Raw genomic sequence first — 21921 nt, forward strand, 5'->3', positions numbered from 1 at the left:
CACTATCAGGGTTGAAATATTATCGATTACTCTGCTAGTTACTTATTTGACAAATTGTTTGGTGTAGAAAATATTTAGCAATCTTGGATTAGTCTCACTCCAGATTAAAGATTATTCCACATGAATAGACATAGATACCTCGTTTAATTAATTTGCTAAATAATTTCAATTTGAAAAATAATATTGCTCTTCTGAATTTTATTTTAAAGTATGAATTGATAGATGGAAAGAAGAAAGAAAGTATTTCCAGTACCTCAAACTCTCAGTGGGTGCTGTCCACCACAGTGTGAGGGACTGTGTGTGTTTGAATATGTGTGGAAATGTGTGTTTTTGTGTGTCAGTGTTTCTGTCTGTGTGCTACTCTGTTACTGTGTGTGTGTGTGGGGAGAGAGAGAGTGAGAGAGAGTCCACCTCCTGTGACGTCACCAGCGGTAAGCACTCCACCCGGAAGCTTGAACCACAGACTCCATATTAAACGTCGGGTCTCCCGCTGCAGCTGCTGCTGTTGTTCCGGTATCGTCCACACGACAACAACACAGAGCGGTACACCGGAAACCAGAGCCGTCACCGGGACGGACACTTCCGCTCAGGAGCCCGGCGGAAGATACCGTCCAGTCGATATTTACCGGAACCTGTCGGCATGTAGCAGCTCAGTGCTCAGGTCTGTTAACTCCTCTGTTTATCTTCTGTTGTGTAACTCACGTTGTGTTTGAGATGTAGTTGTTGCCATGTGTCGCTTCCGGACATGTTTGAACTGAAATCTGTGATGAGCAGCCTCCAGACTGAACTGTGAACTTTGTGAAAGTGCTAATACACGAGAAGCATGAAGAACATGAAGTATGATGTGTCAGTGCTGCCCAGGAAACACTCAACGAACCTACTATCAAGTTACATCGACTTCAATGTTCACTGTAGAGACCGATTAATCGTTTAGCCGATACATACTGTCCTATACAAGCCTTTCACCGGCATATCAGTGTTTATGTTTTTAAATATAAAAACTTTTAATTTAGAAAATAAACAATGAAGAAAAGATTCCAGTTTTTTATTCTAATGCGATAACACTGTTTATTTTCCTGATACAGGTTCTATACATTTGGTTGTATTTGTGTTTTCTTTTTATTTATAGTTATTTATCTTGATATGTGGTTAAACTGTAAAATATCAAGCCACAATCACATTTCGTAAAACTACTTTCAGATATATGCACCGAAGCCTGGATTTTGGCCCTGAAATATTCAGGATAAACAAAAAAGAAGCTTAGTTACAGAGGTCTGCACATAAACACCACAATTATTTATTAAAAGTAGCGTTTATCAAAATAGTTGCATATTGATTTTCTGTCTTCTGGTCTGTTAACTTGATCTCTACAGAATACATCCCTGTTCTTAATTACAGCTGATTATCATGAGGCCTCACTCAGAACTACAGACATCTGTGTCTTCATCTATGTCTTCACAGGGATACAGGGCTGTTTTTATTTCTTTCTGCAGTGCTATTCAATGTCCTGCAGCAATTGCAAGTCAAAAGAAGTGTATACCACAGGAAATAAAGTGTTACATCAGGACATAAAACTGCTTAGCACCACTGTCATGAATCCTTGCAGCAGTATATGTCTTGTTTTTTTGTTGTGGTCAGGGAGCAGGTGTGCTGTTCGGCTCTACCACACTCCCATTAATCAGAACATGTTGTGTCATCTGTCTTCTCTGGTGCTGCTGACCTTTATGTCCCTTTTTTACTGTTAGTTTGATCAGTGGCTGGACAATAGTAATAACACACGCTCAGATTTTTTGTGAATCAGTCTCACACAGGCCTCCTCAACAGAGCCACATGCCCCCAGAGAGGTTTAATTGAGCTGAAGGATTAATCCCCCTCATCCGGTGTTGCTCTCTGTGATCAAGAGGAGACTGAAGACCTGCTACAAACGCTGCCGCTGACTCAGCTGCTCTCTGAACCGTGGGGCTTTAAAGCTGCAGCATTGAGGCTGTTCACTTTCTTACAGTGTGACAGATGTGAGGACAGGAGGTGGATTGGATAGGATCAAATGAGCGGGGTCTGCTTTGCAGTGTTGGCAATGATGGTGGAAATCAGTTTGGATCCACCATCTAAAGCACCGTGCAAATGTCAATTATCTCACCTCTGTCTCTCATCTGCCTTAAACTGTCTTTCTCATAACGCCTACGCAAGTTCAGTTAAGGATTGTTGATGTTTTTTTTTTTAACTTGTCACAGGCTGCCAGGCTGTTTGTCATGAAGAAACGAGCCAACAAGGTGCGGGAGGAGGATGAGTCCTTGTGCTGCTGCGAGTATGTAAACAGACACGGGGAGCGCAGCCATGTCGCAGCCTGCTGCTGTGACTGCGAGGACCTGGATGACGTTTGTGACAGGTCAGAGACATCTAACTCTAGGGGTGCAACCACAGGCTGTGACCAAAAATGGACGTAGACTCCGGGTCTGGAAAGTGGATCTAAAGCAGAAGGGCCTGAAAGCTGTATTAGCTTGAGTGACCAGCCAAGAGCGACCACACTGATTACATAAAGAAGTTTGTTTATATTAAAGTCTGGTTTCAAAAAACCTTCCAACACAAAAGTTTACAAACCAAGGAGTGAAATGACTTTATCTTGTTGACACTGTTTTGGGAATTAATTGATTAATTGGCCAAATGAATGTAAAACACCCGTTCGGACCTGGTATTGACATCCACCTCAAAATGATCCCATCACATGTGGATGACTCAGAGTTCATCAGTTCACACCGGGCATCAGAGTGTGTCTCGAGTGACCACTTGTTATCGGATCCCTGCTGTAAATAAATAAACACACTTCAGTTTGCAAAGACCAAATTGGGTTTTTAGTCAGATTGACTCAACAGTACAGGCAGAGTTAAGAGAGCTAAGTGAATGGGAAATTTTAGCTCATGTTGTAAAAGTATAATCCTGTTTTCCCCGTCAGGTTTCTGAAGAGGGAATCCCAGAATCCTGAATCCCTGTCACAGGTCTCAGCAGTCGTCAATGACCGGATTCGCGTGCCCTGGCTGTGGGGCGGAGCCCGCAAAGTGGAGCTGTCTGTCATCCCTCCTCTTATTCTCCTTCCTGTCCTGCTGCACCTTGCTGCTCTTCACTTCCTGCTCGGCATTGTGGTTCTGACGGCTCTGCCCGTTCTGGTGTTGTGGTACTACTACGTCACCCACCGCAAGAAGGGACGGACACTCTTCTTCCTCAGCCTCGCTCTCTTCTCCCTGGCTTACACTTACTACATGTTCGTCACAGAGGTGTTTCCCCGTGGGGATATCAGCCTGGTCCAGCTTTCGGTGGTGACTGTGGGGGTAATCCTCACTCTGGTAGCTCTCGTCCACACTAAGAGAGAACCTGGCGCCGTGCTGCCAAAGCCAGATGATATCCACAGCACAGTGACATATTACAGCCCTCTGGCAGACAGGGACCACGCCGCCAACGGAGGGAAGCAGGATGTGACGATGACAGTACCCAACTGGACAGGGTCACGGGAGCAATCAGGGATGGAGCCGAAGGAGAGCAGCCAAAGGAACTGGTGTCCAGTGTGCAGGGCGGTGCAGCCCCCGAGGGCGGGACACTGTCGGATCTGTGGTGTGTGCGTGCTGCGTCTCGACCACCACTGCGTCTGGTGGGTTCCATTTAAAAAGCCTTTCACTCGGCCCGTCTTCCCTGTTTCTTCCACTGTTGTGTTTGTGCAGCTGTTTGTCTTGCATCTGAAACACTGCTGTGGTTTGTCTGCTTTTCTTCTTCACACATAATCTATAGTGCAAACATTAGTTACATTTTCTAAACGTGAATGGCATTGAGTAAAGCAAACTCATCAAGCTGCAGCAAACTACACACACACTCATAGATATCAGTCCCATAAATAAATAGGCCAAATGGAAGGAAAATGGAAATGCATTCAGTGGTTTCTGTGAGTTTAATACAGAGTTTCTGCTTTGTCTTCATTGACCATATTTGCATGTCGAGTCAAACATCACATGCATCGTAACTCCAGCTCCAAGTGAACATCTCCTTGCTTCCCTCCAGTCCTTTCCTACAGTATATGTGTGTTCCTGCTTGTCTTATGTGTCGTATATATCCCTCGAGTCTTAGTACAATGTTCTGTCTGTGTGTGTGTGTGTGTCTGTACTTGTGTGTTTGCTCCCTGTCCGTCGTTGCCGGGGTAGGATAAACAGCTGTGTGGGGCAGGCCAATCACCGCAGCTTCCTGCTCTTACTCGTCCTCTTCCTGTCGACGTCTGTGTACGGGATCAGCCTGGTGCTGCAGAGCGTGTGTCCGACCCAACCCCTGCTTACCTCCCTGCTCTACTGCCCGGGCGTCTACGACCAGTACAGGTATTGAAAACACCGACACGCACACTTTCTAGTCGGCACAAACATGCAAATGGTATTATTACTTATTTAACTTGTGGCAAGAACGCAAAAAGGGTTATTTCCCAAAATGTCAAACTATTCCTTTTCATGTTAATATCGATATTGACCTCAATTTTCCTTCCATTGTATAAAGAACTGCCACCACCATTTTTTGGTTTACTTGTCTTAATGAATATTGGTTGAGAAATGTAATGGAAAAACATTAATTTTTTATTACAATTCTGCACAAAACAAATTTAAACATCTCCTGAATCGCTCAATAATTAACATTTTATGCCTAAAAGGAATAACTCGGCATCAGGGTTTATCCACAGTTCACATGGAACTCATGGAAACAGGCAACTGCAGATAACCTCGAAGCAGCAATCAAAATGGCCTTCTTTTAATAGCCAATAGAAACTGTATATTTAAACCGAGGCACTGTGGGGCATTCGGAAATTTTTCCCAGAACTCACCCCAAAATACAGATAAAATAACTTTGTCTGAGGTTCTTGCTTATTGGACACGAGGCCTCCTTCAGAACAGGGTTGAATCAGTTTCACAGAGCATCTTGGAGTGAATCCTGTCGAGCTGCTAGAGAGGAGACTTGTGCTGGGAGCAACAAGAGAGTGGTAGAAGAGCGGTAGATTAAATAACGTGCTCTGGCAGTGCTGTCGGCATCGCACACTTTAAGTGAGTCTTCAGAAGATGTTTCTCAACCTCAGACAACACATCCACTGTTAAAAGGCTCACACTGACTACTTTATAGTTTTGCAGGTTTAGGCTAAATTAATTTTCTGTGGTTACAAGCCCACCCAGTCATTTATATAAAGAGTAATGACCTTGTAAGTTTGGTGTTTGTGTGTGTGTGTGGGTGGTGATTCATTGTTATCTGGCAGCAGGTTACACCATCTCTTCTCCTTGTCTGTTTCCAGCGCTGCTCTTGGCTTCACCTGCGCCTGGTACAGCAGCATCGTCACCGCCGGGCTGCTTCACCTGCTCGTGATGCAGGTCATCAACGTCAGCCACAACGTGACCGAGCGCGAGGCACGCGGCGCTCTGCGAGACAGGACCGCTCGCAGCGCCTGCTGGGGGCTCGTGGTCGACACGGGCGTCTACTCTCTGGGTTTCCGTGGCAACTGGGCCGAGTTCATGGCCATGGGGGACAAACTGAGTCCTACCTCTCTCGACCGAACAGACCTGGTGTAAGAGATTGTTACGCAGCCTGATTTAAAAAAACAGTTTGAGGTGGGGGGGGTTGTGGTGGGTGATAATGGCTGCTGTCCTGTTCCTGTCCACCGGATGGCAGCATGGCTCCTCTCACACTGACTTAAGTTCGCTGGCCGTCTTTTGTTGGGAGGACTTATCACCGACTCTCTGCGGCTATTCAGATGCCACCTGACTTTCGCTGACTTTATCACGCAGCAGTAACGAGGACAAACTTCAACAAGATGTGTTCACTGCCATTAATGTAACACTGGATGTCTTCCTTTGATTTGAACGTTGTCTTTATGTTTCCTCTACATTCCAGTGCCTTGGTCGGAGCCGACAAACTAGAGGGACATGAGAGCGAGTGATCTGTAGATCCTCGTTAGGATGTTTTCTCTGAGCACAGCGACATAATGATGCTTCTGCATCAGTCCAGTAACACATGGGCTGCACATCATTGAGAAGGATGGTCTCTCTGCACACTTCACCTCCTCCTCCATCCTTCACACGCATTCATCTGCAGTGCATTCACGAAGGTGAACAGCTCACCTGGCCTTCTGAAACGTGCCGCGCATATTTATGTCACAGGTAAATGAAACATCCCTGCACCAGCCAGATAATCAGTCTAATTAAAATTCTGTGACCTGTCATTGCATTAAACATAATGAATGATTGGGTAGATATGAATTTATTACATAGTCTTCTGACCTTGTTCAGACTGACTCCTATTATTATGAAAGAAGCTAATAAATCAATACACATTATTGTCAGCTAGAGAAGTTCACTTTCGCTGATTTGAAGTTGTCACAGAGATTGAAAACATTTTTGAATCCTAGTAATTGTATGCGTCCACATGTTTGTATGAAATGAATTTCTATTTATTTTTATTAAAAGGATGTGAGAAATGTGCGCTTGTATTCACTTTCTTTGTGTTTCTATGAGTGTCCTCGGCACAGTTTGTGTGTCCTCTGTGTGAGTGGGCAGTTCCGACTCTCTCTCCCAGGGGCTTAGCGGTGGTAGCGAGCAGAAATCAGGCAGGACTTCGCTCACTTTCCGTCCCAGCTTCTCCCGCCGCGTCTCCCGCTGCCTTTCCCTGCGCAGCAAACACGGAAGCGGCCTCCAGGCCAGGAAACATCGCCGCAGCACCCGTCTAAATCGAAGGCAGATGGAGGGACAGATGGGAACAGAGCAAGTGGGCAATAAGAAGCTAAATTACAGAGACCTGCAAGTTGACAACACCTAATGAGTTTTCACATGACGTTACTTGGGGCTCGGTGACAGTGGCAGCTGGGTGGCCATTGAAAATTCACCTGCAGGCTGTGGTCATTTAGCCGACCTGGCCTTGGAAGCTGAAGTTCATATTTAGTGGCAGTGACAGTTAAATCAGAAAGTTGGAACATTGCTACAGTGATCATTAATCACAGTAGGAAAAGGTCCATATTGGTAACAGTAATGTTAGTTATAGTTGTTATAAAATAGTAAAGTTTGCATTTACCACAAATCTCTGCTGTGCCCGATGACAGCCTGAAAAATCTGGTAGCATAGCAACCAATTCTTAGTCTCGTTAGAGTCACATTACAAAATGAATTGAGTACAAGATAGAGGGGAAGAGGATTAATGCTGCAAATAAATGTTCTGTTACTCTGGGTCAGAAACCATTTAGTCCAGAACCACTCTCTCTATGCCAAATCAAGTTGGCAAGAGCGGAAACCGACTCCCATTAATTATAACACAAAGAGACGTTTGCAGGGAACAGCAGATGCGAGTCACTCCGCTGAAGACGAGGAGATGACGGTGTCATTTACAATCTAGTGCTCAGGCAGTTGCTGTAAAAAGGACAAAATATGTGTCGGTGCGTCACCACTGCTCATATTTCATCGTGGTAAATGTGTAACAACTTCTTATTCAATGGATGTTGCAGTGTCGACTCTTTGTCTTTAACTGTCGTACTTACAACAGAGGAAAGTAAAGCCCAGTCTTAAACTTTAAGTAGAAAAGGCCTTTGAGAGTCTTTATATTAAATTAATGTCAAGGCATCGTGGTATCGTTGTGTACTGTAGTCCGATTGGTCTGAAATTACATCCCATCTTGTATTTATAAGACACCCTGTTAGTAAGTGTCTCCAGAGGAGCACACTGCAGCGTCCATACAGTGAACATATGGCCGAGTGCTGTGTAGCAGACCTGTTGTTGTGCTTCTGAGCCAGCTCCCGACGGTCCCAGTCATCCAGCCTCTCCTGGGTCACATAGTTGAGCAGCGCCAGCAGAAACCTCCTCAGAGTGCGTGTGCGATAGAAACGCTCGGCTTGCTCCTGCTGAATCCGCCGCCAGTCCCTCAGCTGAAACAGACCACGCTCACTTAGAGACAGGGATGTTCACCTCCATGGACGTTGTGTTGTCATTGCTGTTGGTCTGACTGTTTGCAGGATTATGCTTAAACTACGGAAATGATTTTATTGAAACTCTGTGAAAGGGTGGGGTATGGGCCGAGTGTTTTTCTGTGAGTTTCTTAAAGAAATTAGATATTGATGATTTTTGTGAATTTTTCATGGAATACTGCTCAGATCTTTTTTCTTTTATATTTGTACTTTATGAATGAAACAATCATGTTTGGATTGTTGGGGCCTGGGCAGAGCTTTACTCCACTGAGTGTCACTCTAGTTTAAAGGTGCAACATTTGCCACACAAATGATTTATCTTCCACTTCCAAAGCTGGAAAATGCTGCTCATTGTCACTCAACACCTTTTATTGATTCAACTCGGCAGTTAAATCAATAAAAGTTAGGGGGGGCGAGGTGAAAGAGATGGCACCGACTTAAACAAGAAAATCACTTTATAATGTTTGTTTTTCAAGACTGGCCACATGAAAATGCAACAGGTATTTGGGAGAGGACAGTGTCAGAAGATTGGGGGCAGCTGCAATCCTTGTTGAGGTGTGTGTGTGTGTGTGTGTGTGTGTGTGTGTGTGGGTGTGGGTGTGGGTGTATATACACACTCTCATCCAGCAGCTTAAGCTCCTCTGAAGCAGACAGTGCCGGTGCAGTTGGTCAGCAGAAGCTTCTTTCCCAGACAGGGCCTCTCTTGTTGATTGCTGCCAGCCGAGTGTGCAGCTCTTCAGGAGGAGGAGATTGTGATGACTCTCGGCCAGCTGGCGGTGATTGAAAAGAAAAAGTGGCGATGGTGAAAGCATCCAAACTCAATCACATGCGCCAGGTAGAAATAATGGAGTGGTATGAAGTGAAGAAGGGCCCAGAGGGGATTTTTATCTCGCTGTGAAGCATGTATGCAGAGGGTTTTCTGTATTTCCTTATGATGTTGTGACAAAGGAAGGGAACATTTGGAAGATGAATTGACAATGACGTTGAGGGAATTCAGTTAGAAAGGTGTGTTCTGAGCTGGTGTGGACGTTTTCACTTTGTTTGAGTGCGTGTCTCTGCTTTGATCGTACATTCCAAGAGTATAAGTGTCGTTGCATGGAGGGTATCTGTGTGGTTTGTGTCTTTGCTGTTGGCTTGCTGGGTTTAATTTAGATGCCAAGTGAGTATTTTTACCAAAAACAGTTTGCTCATTGCTCACAATCATCAGACTATTAAAGGTGTTGGAGTGGGTTGCCTGTGGATACACAGCATGTGGTTTGTGTTACTTCATAATAATAATAATAAACTTTCTATAGCACCTCTGAAAATCAAAGTGCTTAATATCAGGGAAAGTACAGCACCAACAGATGGATAATTCTAAGGTGGAATAATCGTCATAGAACAAATAAAAACAAATAAAATAAATATATATATATATACCACAGTAAAATGGTAAAAAAGTGTTTTTGTTTCATTGCTGTTATTATCATGGTGATTTGGTCAGAACTTTCCAGCATCAACCAAAGTTAACAAGTCTCCAAACAATGTGGATTTGTTATATGTAGTAGAAACATGGAGGACGTTCTCATCCCTCAGGCCCAGGACTCCATCATTTCACTTCATCCATGTCCTCACCTGAGACTGTGAAACCTGGAACTTTCTGTCGCCAATAACTCTCAGACTGCACAAACCTACATATCCAACATTCATATTGCAAACATCTTTTCTCTAGTGTTAAGAGTATTTTTCTTACTTTTCCCTATTTTTATATATGTATATTTATGCTCATGCACAAACACATCGCAGCAAATTCCTTGTATGTGTGAACCTATTTGGAAATAAACCCCCGATTGTGATTCAGAAGGAGCGGTTACGCAGTGACAGCAGGAGAGCTGCTTGTGCTCCGTGATCAGCAGCTGATACCATTCCACTGTCAGCAAATTGTGTGCGTTTAACAAACGCTGATATTTTGGGGTCAATGTCTGCACTTAACAACCTGACTCCGCTGCTCGGAGAGAAACCGTAAATGATGTAAAATGCAGTGGAGACTCACACGGAGCTGGAACCAAACAAGCAGCATCCAGCATTATCATGCTCTTCTGAAATTACTTTGGCCGACATTTAACAAAGACTTTAGAAGAACAATATGCACGACTTTGCACATTTACTTATCTGAGGTTGTGTTCATTTAAATCTGCATTATGGGAAGTTTCTTTACAAACAAATACAAATTTCTTAAATGCCTTTAAGTTTGTGTATCAGTACTTTTTCAGGACATTTTAACTATACAATACTGATAATTGTGATAATTTGGAAATTCATGACATTTTCCAACAGTGTGATTTCTGCCTTTGTGATTGACTGCAAAGAAAAAGTACATAAAAGTAGCAGGTTCTGGTAATGTGTGTGTGCTGTGGCCACTTCTGAATGATAAAAAGCCTTCAATAGAGTCTGTGAGCACATCACCTCTACAGCAGATAACAGCTTCTCAAACACTATTATATGCGCTCTTTTTAATGTTCAAGCAAGTCTATAACCGGGGAGGCTTTTTTTGTATTATTCACATTCTCGGCATTTACCTCGCCTGGGAGGTTCGTGCCACATTTACCTCTGGATGTCAAATTTTCTCTCCTTTGCTTATTGAAATTCGTTTCCGACAACGTGTGAGATAATGAAACGCCCAAAGCACAATTTCCCATTTAAATAAGATTTTTAAAAGCTGAGGCCAGACTCAAGAACGCCTCCTGGGTTCTCTGGGAGGACTGAGAGCAGATTAAGTTTTCAGGGAAATTGTGTGTGTGTGTGAGTGTGCGTGCTAATGCCGTGCACGTACGACAGGTGATTTACCTGTGTGTTGGCTCGTTTGAGCTGAATGAGGCGTTTCCACGGCGCCAGGCCTCTCCGTAGCAACAAGGTTCCTAGGTAGTGTTGACGGGCGACTTTCAGGAGCTCTTGCTGCCTTTTCACCTGCCTCTTACTTTCCTCTTCCCTCTGCAAACACACACAGAAAGTGACATTCATTTAATATTCTGCAATGTGTCACAATGTGTCGTGTTAAGTCACTAGCTTATAAATATGAGTCAGAATACAAGAAGCAGTCATCTCCTCGACTGCTTCACGTATTTTGGCTCATAACTTTGTGAACATCCATGAAATATGTAACACGTCTCACTTCTCTTTCCAGCCTCTTCTCCTCCCTCCTCTTTTCTGCTGCTCTGCGTTTTTCCTCCTCCTCCTCGCTCTTTCTCTGCTCCTCAGCTGCTTTCATCTCAGCCTGGAAACATCAGGTTCTTTGGTTATGTTCTTTCCCCCCCACAACATGCCGTCAAACAATTACAACTTGCCACGACGGTACAAAGCACTTCAGCTCTCCTGAACACGACTTCCCAATCTCTCACCAGCTTCTCCTCCTCCTTCTTTCTCTTGAGCTCCTCGATTTCCTTCCTTCGCTCTGTGCGTTGGCGGGCGCGGGCCTCCATGGCTGAGGGATTAGGGTGAGTCTGTTATTCTCAGGAGAGGATATGTGCATTTTTTTCAAGATATATATTTCTTGACTTTTTTTATGCATTATGGCAGAAAGAATTCATCATCGCCACTTTACAACGTCTTAACACAAGCAGACGAAACAGTATGACGATTGTCCATCCTCAAATTCCCTCTGTATGTAATGTACTAACCAGCTTAGTCAACCGGGTTTTACATTTTTTTAAAGTTTTGAAAGGACAATCATCACTCCATCCAGAGGATATGTGTGTTTATGTATGTTTCACTCTTATATAAAATTCTCAACGTGGATGTTAAGGTAGCATCAGTGCTGCTGTTGAAGGACTTCTCTATACATCTGCCTACAGGCTATAGTGTCTGCAGTTCGTCTGACATACTCGTGACTCAAGGTCAAGCAATTTCCTCTATAAGAGTCTCTGTGTGTTTCTGTGTATACTGTATGTGAGTCGCTGTGTTGAGCTTGAATAGTGTAGGACTGACCGGAGATGATTGGAGGAGGGCATGTCTGACATGTGACAGCTTTCCTCGGAGGCGTCCGCTGATTGTCGGTCTCTGCGGAAACTCTCTGTTCCCTGCAACAGTAACAATCACAGCCAGAGGTAAGAGAAACAAAGAGCTGTCACAAACCTGTCTGCACATTCACATACATCTGTAACAACTTTTTGCTTTTTATTCATACGAACATTTCAAAAATAGGATATGAAGCACAGACACACACCTGGTTTCAGGCTCTGCCTCCTCCATATTAGCAGATGGGACATGGACCAATCTAAAAAAGTCAAAGTTCACGTCAAATAAATTGTAGGTAGTTCTTATCATACAGATGTTTGTTCATGGTTGGTTTCTGGTAAGTTAGATTTTGATTTGTTATTTGATGCTTTAAAAACAGGTGATTGACTCTTTATTGGTCGAGTGCGTGGACCTTGCTCCATCCCCTGATCGCTACTGTGCAGACTCCAAATGTGCAAGATCGCATATTTCCGTATATTCTGGCCTCATTACTGGACAGTGTGAGGAAGAAGGGACGTGTCGTCCATCTTCATATACAGTCGATGGGTTGTACAGGCTTCTTGGAAAGCGTATTTCATCTTTTGTCACAGAAATATAATTACACAAGCTCAAAACATTAACTTTACACGACCTCCTGCTCTTCCGTTCTCTCTGAATTCTCCTGTAACTGATCATCTTCTTTCCTTTTACTCCTGTGAGATTTGTTTTTAATGAGGAAAGCTAATAACGGACAAAGGTTAAAACTTTCCTCCCATGCTCGGCCACTCAAGAGTCCGCGCACACACACAAAAACCTGCCAACTTGTTGTGCCATTAGTCTCCACCCTGGAGAGAGAAGGGAGCGAAGCTAAGGACTATTCATCATCTTGAGAGAGTTTCAGAGCTAATAGCACATTTGAGGGTATGTGGAGTTCGAGAGGCTGTCTAGCTCATAATGCGCTGTACAGAGAAAGGATTGAATGGGAGACCAGCCATCATACTGTATAGGATAACACATACACACAGTATATACACACTATCCAAGTGACTAAATAATCCCATACAGCAGCAAAGACTCGATAGATCAACAAAAAAAAAACTAGGATAATTGGCAGATGCCGATAATGGCAGATGGTCTCCGCCAACCAGGGCAGTTTCAGTCTACGTACATTTTCTTCAGAGTATTATGAAGTCACTGTGACCTTTGACCACTGGAATCTTATCAGTTCATCTTTGAAGTGTCAACTGATCAATATTTGAAGAAATTCCCTAAAGGCAGACTTGAGGTATTATGTTCAAGAGGCTAAAAATATGTTTAGTGTGGCCATCAGTTAATCCACGAGTCTGAGTGAACATTTGTGCCGAATTTGAAAGGATTCTTTGAAGGCGTTCTTAAGATGTCATGTTCGCGAGGCAGAAAAAAAGGCTTTGAAAGGTAACAGTGAAATTTGACCACAAAATTCTAATCAGTTCATCCGCGTGTCCAAGGGAACGTATGTACCAGATTTGAACAAATTCCCTCAAGGCATTGGTGAGATATCGTGTTCACAGGAATGCAACAGACGGACGGACAACCCATAAACATACAGTAATTCCTCGGACCGCTGGCTGTCGCCGGCGTGGAGCCATAAAAATGCTGCTTTCCTCTCGTCTCAGTGTGTGTGTGTGTGTGTGTTCAATCGATAATTCAGTCCAGGGTTTCAGTTACTGATTATACAAACAATGTATAAACAATGTTGTTTAAATTTGAAATGAAGTTTAGTTTCTGCTCCACGATGATGCAGCATGTCTAAAGGGATCTGCTCGACTGTGGCGTCCCACGTTGTTGTATCTGCTGTTGCTCTGCTGCGACGTCGGTGCAGAAAATCGATAGTAAACAAAAAGAGGCGCGCATCATGAGCTCGTCCAAACAGTGAGGAAACGGAGTAAGGGTGAACTAGTTCTTCAGTAAATGACTTGCTATTAAAACTGCTGCATTAATGATAGAGCGTGTCTTTGAGGTAACTGAGAACTTTTAAATGAATGCTGATTTGGATGTGGTGTATTATTTTAATGCTTCTACCTGGAGGCTGAAAAATTAATTATGAGTGTCGAGTTAAACAAACTGGAGCCTCATTTGAAATGCTGTTCCACAGTGTTTTTTCAGGGTCATTTTCAAATCCAACTGAAAAAAGAATCCATAATAATAAAAAATATTAAACTTCAAATTAGTCTACAGCACTGGAAATGTCAAACAGGACATGCCATGTCACTTCAATTAAATTCTTGTCATCCATATTAATCTTTCACATCGATAGTAAGTCTATAAAATGCAAAGACAATTTGATATGTAAAAATCTGTTGTGCAGAATCCATGTGCTGATGAGGACTGTGTGAAATGACTGAGAGCTCCAGTACTGCTAACTAATGGAGCCTGAGGTTTCCACCGCTGTTTCCAAGTTACAAAATTAATTCTGCAAATTAATGTCAAAGCACTGGTGAGTGCACAATGATGCAAGGTGAGTTAATGACCTCTGCCAAGGAGGTTATGTTTGTTTGTTAGTCTGGTAGATTACACAACTACTACAGGACGGATTACCATAAAACCTGGTGGAAGATCGGGATTCGCGTCAGGAAAGAACATATTCATGTTTGTGTGAGGATCCGGATCAGCGGGCAAATCAAGAAATGTATTTAACATTGCGCAATTTTTTTCACTTTTGGGGTTTTCACCAATTTCCCGGGGAATAATTCATGTATCAGGCATATTTAGGGGACAGATATTAATAAGTTTGTTGCGGCTTGATTGAATTTAAGGGGACTGTGAGGCCTCTCTGAGTGGAAACCTCTGAGTGTGAATGTGATAAGCCCACAGACATCTTCAGTGCCTTTCATTACCTCTGCTCTGTGGGCTCAGAGTCGCGGCTCTTTGGTCTCGAGCCTCTTCGCTTTGATGGTTGTGAGAACTGTGCAGTTTTCTCCGTCTCCTCCTCCAAACCCTTCACGCTCTGCTCCTCCTTCAGCTGTGCAATTTGCTCTTGCTGCACCTTCAGCAGCCTCCGTTGTTGTGCGATGACTTGCTGCTGGATGGCGTGTCTGTTCTCAAACCTGTCGCTAGGTGAGGTGGTGCTTTTTGAGGAGGCGAAGCCGCCACCGACCCCTTGCTGCCGTGCATCCTGGAGCTCAGCAGCAGTTGGAGCTGCATGCCTTCGGGTCACCTGCCATGGCTGAGTGGGCTGTGCCGCGGTTCTCGCAGGCATCTTATCCTTATGTAGTGCAGAGGCGTTACGGGCCAAAGAGCCTGACCTGTGGTGATCCCCCTACAGCGAATGTAATAGAACAGAGGAGAAGTTGGTAAATTATAGATGACAGAATCACGGACAGAAACACCGCCTTTAGGCCGAGGTCTATAAAGAGCTTATGGGGGTTGCACAGAAACAGCACCAAGCTCCGATCTATCTCTACACCCTGATATATATAAGGAAAGTATGTCTCCCTTCTACCATGAACTCCTGCAGTTCCAACTTCATCTCCCGCTCTGCTTCCTCTGTCCCTCGAGCTGTGTTCCCGTGTCCTACACCTCTCATTTCTCTCTGTTTCCCTTCTCCTCCTGCTCGCCCTCTCTCCAGAGTTGTGAATATTTCAGCAGGAAATCTTTTTCTCCCTGGCTGAAGCACCGAAAAAGGTTCAGCTCATCTCACGCAAAAAGATAAGAATTGGAAGAGAATTTTTTTTTTGCTTGTTTGCCTCAGTGATGACGCCTTTCACACTTCCTGCTGAGAACAGTCCTAATGTTTTAGTCATGATTCCACTCAGTGTAATATCTGAGCCACTATTAAATTTAATGCATCTGTCACCTTCTTCCTAGTCTCTGGTGGATTCGATGCCTCGTGTGGGGCCATTATTGGTCGATCAAGGGGGGCTCCTGGGGGCTTGAGTTTGCCTGTTGATGCAGCGCTGATTAAAGCGGCCATTTTCCGGCGGGTTTCCTGCTGCTGGGCCAAAAGCTCTCGTTGTTCCCTCTCCTTGCGACACCACAGCCGCCACTCGTTCACACAATGTTTCAGCAGCCGCCTTCGGTCACTCTCCACAGCCAGCTGGCATTGTCTGGAGGAGGAAACAGATGGGATTTTATATTCAAACATCAATTATTGTTGAGTAAAGTTAACAGGATATAAATGTTTCATTTATCAGTGAGTGAACTGAAGAGATAATGTCACAATTTATATTCTAATTTAGAAAAGAGGAGTTAGTAGACATGGTGTAATTTGTGATAAAGGCGTTGACAGGTTAATGGGACGTTTCATCATTTATTACCTTCCCCAAGGATGGCCACATGAATCTTGATGAGAAAAATGTTGTATATTCAGGGAACTGATATATATGAGTGTGCAGTTTGGTGCAGCTTGATTGATTTTAAGGACTCTGTGAGCCTTGGCGGAGGAATGCACTCTACCACTTCATGATTCTTGCCTGTTTTCGGTCCGTAGCCTCTCCTCTGTTCTCGCCACTTCTCGCTGCCTCTGCTCTGCCCACACCACTGTCCGCCAGCCTCGCCATGCTCTCAGCTTCCTCTTCCAGTCAGAGAGGGCCCCGGCCTTACCCATACGAAGCCTTCGGTCCAACACGACTGAATACCATTCAGAAAAATGCCTCTGCAAACACTTGAACAGACACACATCATCAGCATTGTTACATTTCCTGCACCACAAACACAAACACACACACACACACACACACACACACACACACACACACACACACACACACACACACACACACACACACACACACACACACACAATACTGGTACCAACCTTAAGGTTGCTCAAGTGAAGCATGGTTTGAATCGCCTGTTCTCTGTACAGTTGCTCTGCGTCCTGCTGCTGCTGCTGCTGTTTTGCAGAATGTGTTGGAGCTGACTGGAGGTTACTGGCCGACTTCTGACCTTCCATTCTCTCTCTCTCCCTGTGGAATAAACAAACAACTAGTACTGACTCTACCACAGCCCTGAGATGAACAACTCATGTTCCCAAAGATTACTGAGAAATAGTGTGAATGTCAGTATGAATAAAATTGTATATTACCATTCAATAATTCACCAAATAATCATATTAATCGCCACATAAAGAAATAAAACAGACTCTCTCCTCCATCCAGCTTCACAGATTCACTCATGTTTTTCCCCAACTGTGCAGGAATTTATCACATTTTATTGCAAACACCTTTAAATTTTTAATTTTTAAATAATATATCTCTAATTCCCTTAAAACTTAGTTACTCCAGCGTTTTATGGCTATAATATAAAATTATAATTCATCAATGACAACACCATAATGATTACTCAAGAATATGAAGGACTAGAGAAGGCAATGAATCTATTTTTAACTCACATTTTTCATTTGCCAAATATTTACAAAATACTATTGAAGTTTCCATCAGCCTCAGTTGTACTTGGTGTTTAGTGCTAATTAGCTTATATTAGCATGCCAGCATTAAAATAGCGAACATTACACCAAACATCAGCATGTTAGCATGCGAACAAGGTTGTATATTTGAGAATATATCTTTGTTCATATAATATCTTCACATCAGTTTGTATTGAATAGAGAATAGTTATTTTTGTCACTGTGGAAGTCACTGCAAAAGAGTTTCACTCGTTGCCTGTATTGAAGATGGACGACATTGCTGCTTCTCAAAAATGAAGCCAAAGCATGTCGATCGCCCCCAGGTGGCTGGTTGCAGTACAGCTAGTAAATATATACAGTCTATGCTTTCACTCATAATCCCTTGTGCGCACATCCTTACTCCAAGAAGAATATTTTAGCTTCTTATAATTTCCCACTCATGATGTATCAAATTTAAATATTTGTATGGTGACAGCCTTTGATTGCTTCCAGTGAAGTTACTTAAGACAGAGTTACAGTTGCGAGGCAGACAGACCTGGGCCTGTAAGAACACACATGTTGAGAGATGATTACACAACACTGGTCTCTTTGGGGACACTTCCACAATTCTTGGAGCTGGCTCATCACAGGCTTACTTGTCAGGAAGCTACCATTAAGCCATTCTACCCATTATAGGCAGTTGGAGCCACCAAAATCAAATCCAACGCAATCAGTGAGGAAACATGGGGTAATTTTGGATATCGGGTTGTTGTAACTACTTCAGCAGAGGGCTGGCGGTTGCTATGGAGACCGTACCTCTGTCGAATCAGTCGGTCCGGGCCTTTCCTCTCCTCCATCTGACGCCGCAGTCGCACCATCTCCTGCTGCACCATCTCTGCCTGTCTGTGCGCCTCCTGCTTCTTCCTCGCCTCCTCCTCTCGCTCCCTCCTCTTTGCCTCCTCTCTGGCTCCCCGCTGAGCCTCTCTCTCTCTCTGCTTGCTCTGCCTCTCTGCGTCACGTTGGGCCCTGTTCTCTCGCACCTTCAGTGACAATCAGTTGCAATTAGAGCAAATGAGAACACAATGGTAGGTCCCCTTCGTTCCAGCTGATTCGGTCATGGAGACATTTTCCAACCCACAGCATTAGTCATCTCATCTTCAAGAATTTTGAGCGTCACGTACCTGCTGGTGTCGTGCTTCCATTGTGATGAGCGGGTCCCGGAACTTCTTTCTTGATTGTCCGACATCCAGCACCAGTTCCTCCATCATCCCACTGTCTAAAACCTCCTGCTCCATCAGGCCTTGTAGGAAGCTTTTAACAGAGCCGTACTCCTCTTCCTCGGTCAGGCAGTTGTAGAGATCTAAGTATTTTGCACAAGTGAGGAGTTTTCAAACAACTGTATGAGTGATTTTATGTCATTAACGTGAGATCATCTGTACGCAAAGTACGTTTTTTGATTGGTTTGATCGATGGGCAGATTTTCTGAACTGGTGATTGATAACAATAATGAGCCACAGGTTATCTGGGTGAGTGACACAGTTTTTATTCTTACCATCAAAGCTGTCGTAGTCTGGGGCGGTAGGTTGAGTACAAGCCGGTGCAGCGGGGCGTCTCCTCCCAGTGGAGCGCGTCAGGTCATCTTCCTCCTCCACCTCCAGCTCCGACCGCATCTTACTGCCCAGCCAACCATTAAGAAGAGCCTGAGCTGCAAGAAGCAACAACCAACAACCTGAATGTCGTGGTTCAACCTGCTGCACCGGGTCAACTCTCAGCTACACAGGAAAAGAACTCCTCTGTGGACAGCTCTGTTTATTTTTGGCAACTGGCTAACTTACCTTCACTGTAAGCGTCATCGTGTTCTTTCAACTGGTCAGAGCTTTGCAGTGGAACGGCTCGGCTGCTGCTTCTTGACTGAGGTGTCTTGTGGGAGAAGACTTTAGATACAGCAAACTCCGAGGCCATCTCCACCCGCTGAGGACGAGGAAATGGACAAAAAGATGTCATTGGAAAAGCAAAACATATTAAGTTTACAATGATACAAAAAGAACAAAGATATTGTACAATGGCATGAAAATGATGATTCATAGAGATGCTTGGATGTGAAAAACATAAGAGATTATAATGTTATGTTTCAGGAATATATAATTAGCGTTTTCAATCTTATAATCACTCGTTCAGCCTATTTAAATGGAGAAAATGTGTCACTGTGCTGTTTGGTATGTTTGTGTGCACCGTGCTGAATGTGGACAGGGGAAAGAAAAGAAGAGAATTTCCTGAGGAGATACGAAAGATAATATTGGACAAGAATGTTTAAATAAAAAGATATAAACGCAACTAGATCATCTCCAATTGGTTTAATGTTCCACGTGACCACATTTGCTTATATTCTAAAGAAGTTTAAGGTCCGTGAGACTGTAGCCAACCTCCCTGTCTGTGGCTGCAAGAGGGAAACAGACCCAAGATTGAACAGGATGCTTTGAATGGTGGAAAAATAAATGTGGGTCTTGAAATAACCTATAGATTTTGTTTGACGTGGACACAAATGTTCCGTCGCCATGACATTCAAACTATCACATTTCAATTTGCAGCCCAGTATGACCCAATCCTATGTGTCTTTTCTATTGAATATGTTATAGTGAATGGTGGATACCAAGTCAGTTTTATTGTCAGGATACCAGCACTTTAAGCCACATCTGTACATAGCTGCCCTCACCTTCCTCCACTGATCAATATCCCCATTCTTCACGTGCACCTGTTATTGGGAGAAAAACATAAATTCAGTTGAGTTGACACTGTTTGCGAGCGAGAGGCCCGTGGAACCGCTGCTCTCATGGTCACCTTTCTGCCTTGAAAAGCTCACAGAGACCTTGAACTGCGGGTGTAGATGTGCAAATGTGACAGCTGGGCCAATTTCTGATGCCTGCGGATTAGTTCTCCAGGAAAGCTTAGCCTTAGCCAGCAGATTACTTCAAAAGTAATTTCCCAGACGTTGCTTTACGAGCAGCAATCTCTGGCTCAGGCGGCAGTGATGTGAGGATCTGAGAGAGGCCTGCTGTGAGACATTTCTAAACTGGCCTCTGAAACAAGCCACATAGTATTAACACACTTACACCTCATTCATAAATCCAACAGGGCACTCTGTACAATTATGATCCAGGAGATTTGATAATCCAGAAAGGTAAAGAGAGTGAAAACATAATTGACGAGTGGAGGTGAGCATCTTGGGTTTTATTTCTTAGAGTAGACACATGTTAACATCTGTGAAGACTTTTAACTTAATAACCCTTTGATACACAACATGGGTCAAAAGTGACCCGGCTCAGTTTTTATTTTCTATATCTTTGCAGCAAATGAATATCATCATTCAGTATTTCAGGTATTCCCCAATTAACATATTAAAATGTTTTCTTTGTTACTTTTTGATTAAAAATCATTTTTGTACACAACATGGGTCAAACATTACCCGTATTCATTTCCTGAGTGTTTCTTTACTATATTTTTGAAACAAATGTATTTTATCACTTAATATTCTAAGTATTCATTTAATATCTTGTTTTCATAAATTTTGTATTTCTACATCACTTTTACACACACCTACCATTCATTTCACACAGCTGCGTTTGAACATCTGATGCATGTAAGTCTTATTATATACTCGAAATATAACAGTATATACTTAATAGACTGATTCATATGCATTTGAAAATATGCTTTTGATTTTCGTTATCCAGAGTGTTCGTATGGCTGGTCACAATCATTTCAGACTTACGGTTGAAATGGTCATAATGATGCTGCATGAAGAGCAGGATGAGGGAAATGAGGAGGCAGTTCTTGGTCTTGATTCTGAGTCGGAAATCTCTGATGCTGAAGACCTAGACTATGTTCTACAGAATCAAGCTGGAGTTGTGGGTGTGTCTCGGAATCCAGCTCTCCTGAATGAAGAAGGCTCCTTTAATGACATAGAAGACTAATCAAAGGAGCCTTCTCCAAAATGAAGAAGGAAGAATAAGCTATAACAGAATATAGCAAAGAAACACTCACTGGTCCATGAAATAACACAGGAAATGAATACGGGTCATTTTGGACCCATGTTGTGCTAATAATTAGAAGGTGTTCGCATAGCTTGTGTATCAAAGGGTTAAGGAAAGTAAACTTACCTTGTCTGCAGATGTTTTACTCCTGTTGAGGCTCCTCCACCTGAACAGGTGAGGGTTGTGACCTGGGAAAGTCATCATCTGCTTCGTTATCGACTTTTACCTCCACTGTAGTGTATTCCATAAAATCATTACTCTATATGTCATATCTATTTATAAGTATAACCACTTGAATACTCTAAATATAAAGGCCAAATACTTTAAATGTGGATTAGATCGACGAAAAGTCTCTCAGAAGTCACTACAAAAAGCCCTGACGAAACACAAGGGATGTAAACACAACTGCCGGAGCGTTTGATCGCATTGGTTTCTGGGAAATGTAGTAAATTAGCCTCCTTCCTTCGATAATTGTCGGACAAACGGAACACCACAGAACTACATTTCCCACTAGCGTCTCCTTGGTAACTATAGTAACAGTGTTTGCCTCCACAAATGTGCCAAACACTGAGAGAAAATACGAAATAAAGATTAAAA

General features: G+C 43.3%; 2 protein-coding genes across 2 annotated transcripts; one reads left to right on the forward strand and one right to left on the reverse strand.

The window, feature by feature from the left end:
* Positions 1–458: 458 nt before the first annotated feature.
* Positions 459–6488, forward strand: zdhhc23b (zinc finger DHHC-type palmitoyltransferase 23b). The gene is made up of 6 exons (XM_035143008.2): positions 459–661; positions 2232–2386; positions 2951–3640; positions 4185–4352; positions 5306–5575; positions 5902–6488. Exons 2-6 carry the CDS (start codon positions 2250–2252, stop codon positions 5945–5947), a joined length of 1311 nt encoding a protein of 436 aa, XP_034998899.1. The 5' UTR covers positions 459–661; positions 2232–2249; the 3' UTR covers positions 5948–6488.
* ccdc191 (coiled-coil domain containing 191) lies at positions 6436–21730 on the reverse strand. Its single transcript, XM_035143002.2, has 18 exons — positions 21451–21730; positions 20007–20045; positions 19129–19264; positions 18846–18998; positions 18475–18653; positions 18110–18333; positions 16724–16874; positions 16380–16570; positions 15764–16013; positions 14805–15226; positions 12158–12208; positions 11920–12011; positions 11334–11416; positions 11108–11209; positions 10783–10926; positions 8574–8726; positions 7763–7917; positions 6436–6729 (listed from the first exon to the last, which is right to left on the reverse strand). Exons 1-18 carry the CDS (start codon positions 21526–21528, stop codon positions 6498–6500), a joined length of 2835 nt encoding a protein of 944 aa, XP_034998893.2. The 5' UTR covers positions 21529–21730; the 3' UTR covers positions 6436–6497.
* Positions 21731–21921: the final 191 nt, after the last annotated feature.

Source organism: Hippoglossus stenolepis, chromosome 19, assembly GCF_022539355.2.
Source record: "Hippoglossus stenolepis isolate QCI-W04-F060 chromosome 19, HSTE1.2, whole genome shotgun sequence".
NCBI classification, from domain to species: domain Eukaryota; kingdom Metazoa; phylum Chordata; class Actinopteri; order Pleuronectiformes; family Pleuronectidae; genus Hippoglossus; species Hippoglossus stenolepis.

Coding starts and splice junctions, on each gene's coding strand:
- zdhhc23b (XM_035143008.2), top strand. CDS start 2,250: ATGAAGAAACGAGCCAACAAGGTGCGGGAGGAGGATGAGTCCTTGTGC. Junction 3,641..4,184: donor CTCGACCACCACTGCGTCTG/GTGGGTTCCATT, acceptor TTGCCGGGGTAG/GATAAACAGCTGTGTGGGGC. Junction 5,576..5,901: donor CTCGACCGAACAGACCTGGT/GTAAGAGATTGT, acceptor TCTACATTCCAG/TGCCTTGGTCGGAGCCGACA.
- ccdc191 (XM_035143002.2), bottom strand. CDS start 21,528: ATGATGACTTTCCCAGGTCACAACCCTCACCTGTTCAGGTGGAGGAGC. Junction 18,334..18,474: donor TGGAAGCACGACACCAGCAG/GTACGTGACGCT, acceptor TTGTCACTGAAG/GTGCGAGAGAACAGGGCCCA. Junction 7,918..8,573: donor GCTTAAGCTGCTGGATGAGA/GTGTGTATATAC, acceptor GGTCTGTTTCAG/CTGAGGGACTGGCGGCGGAT.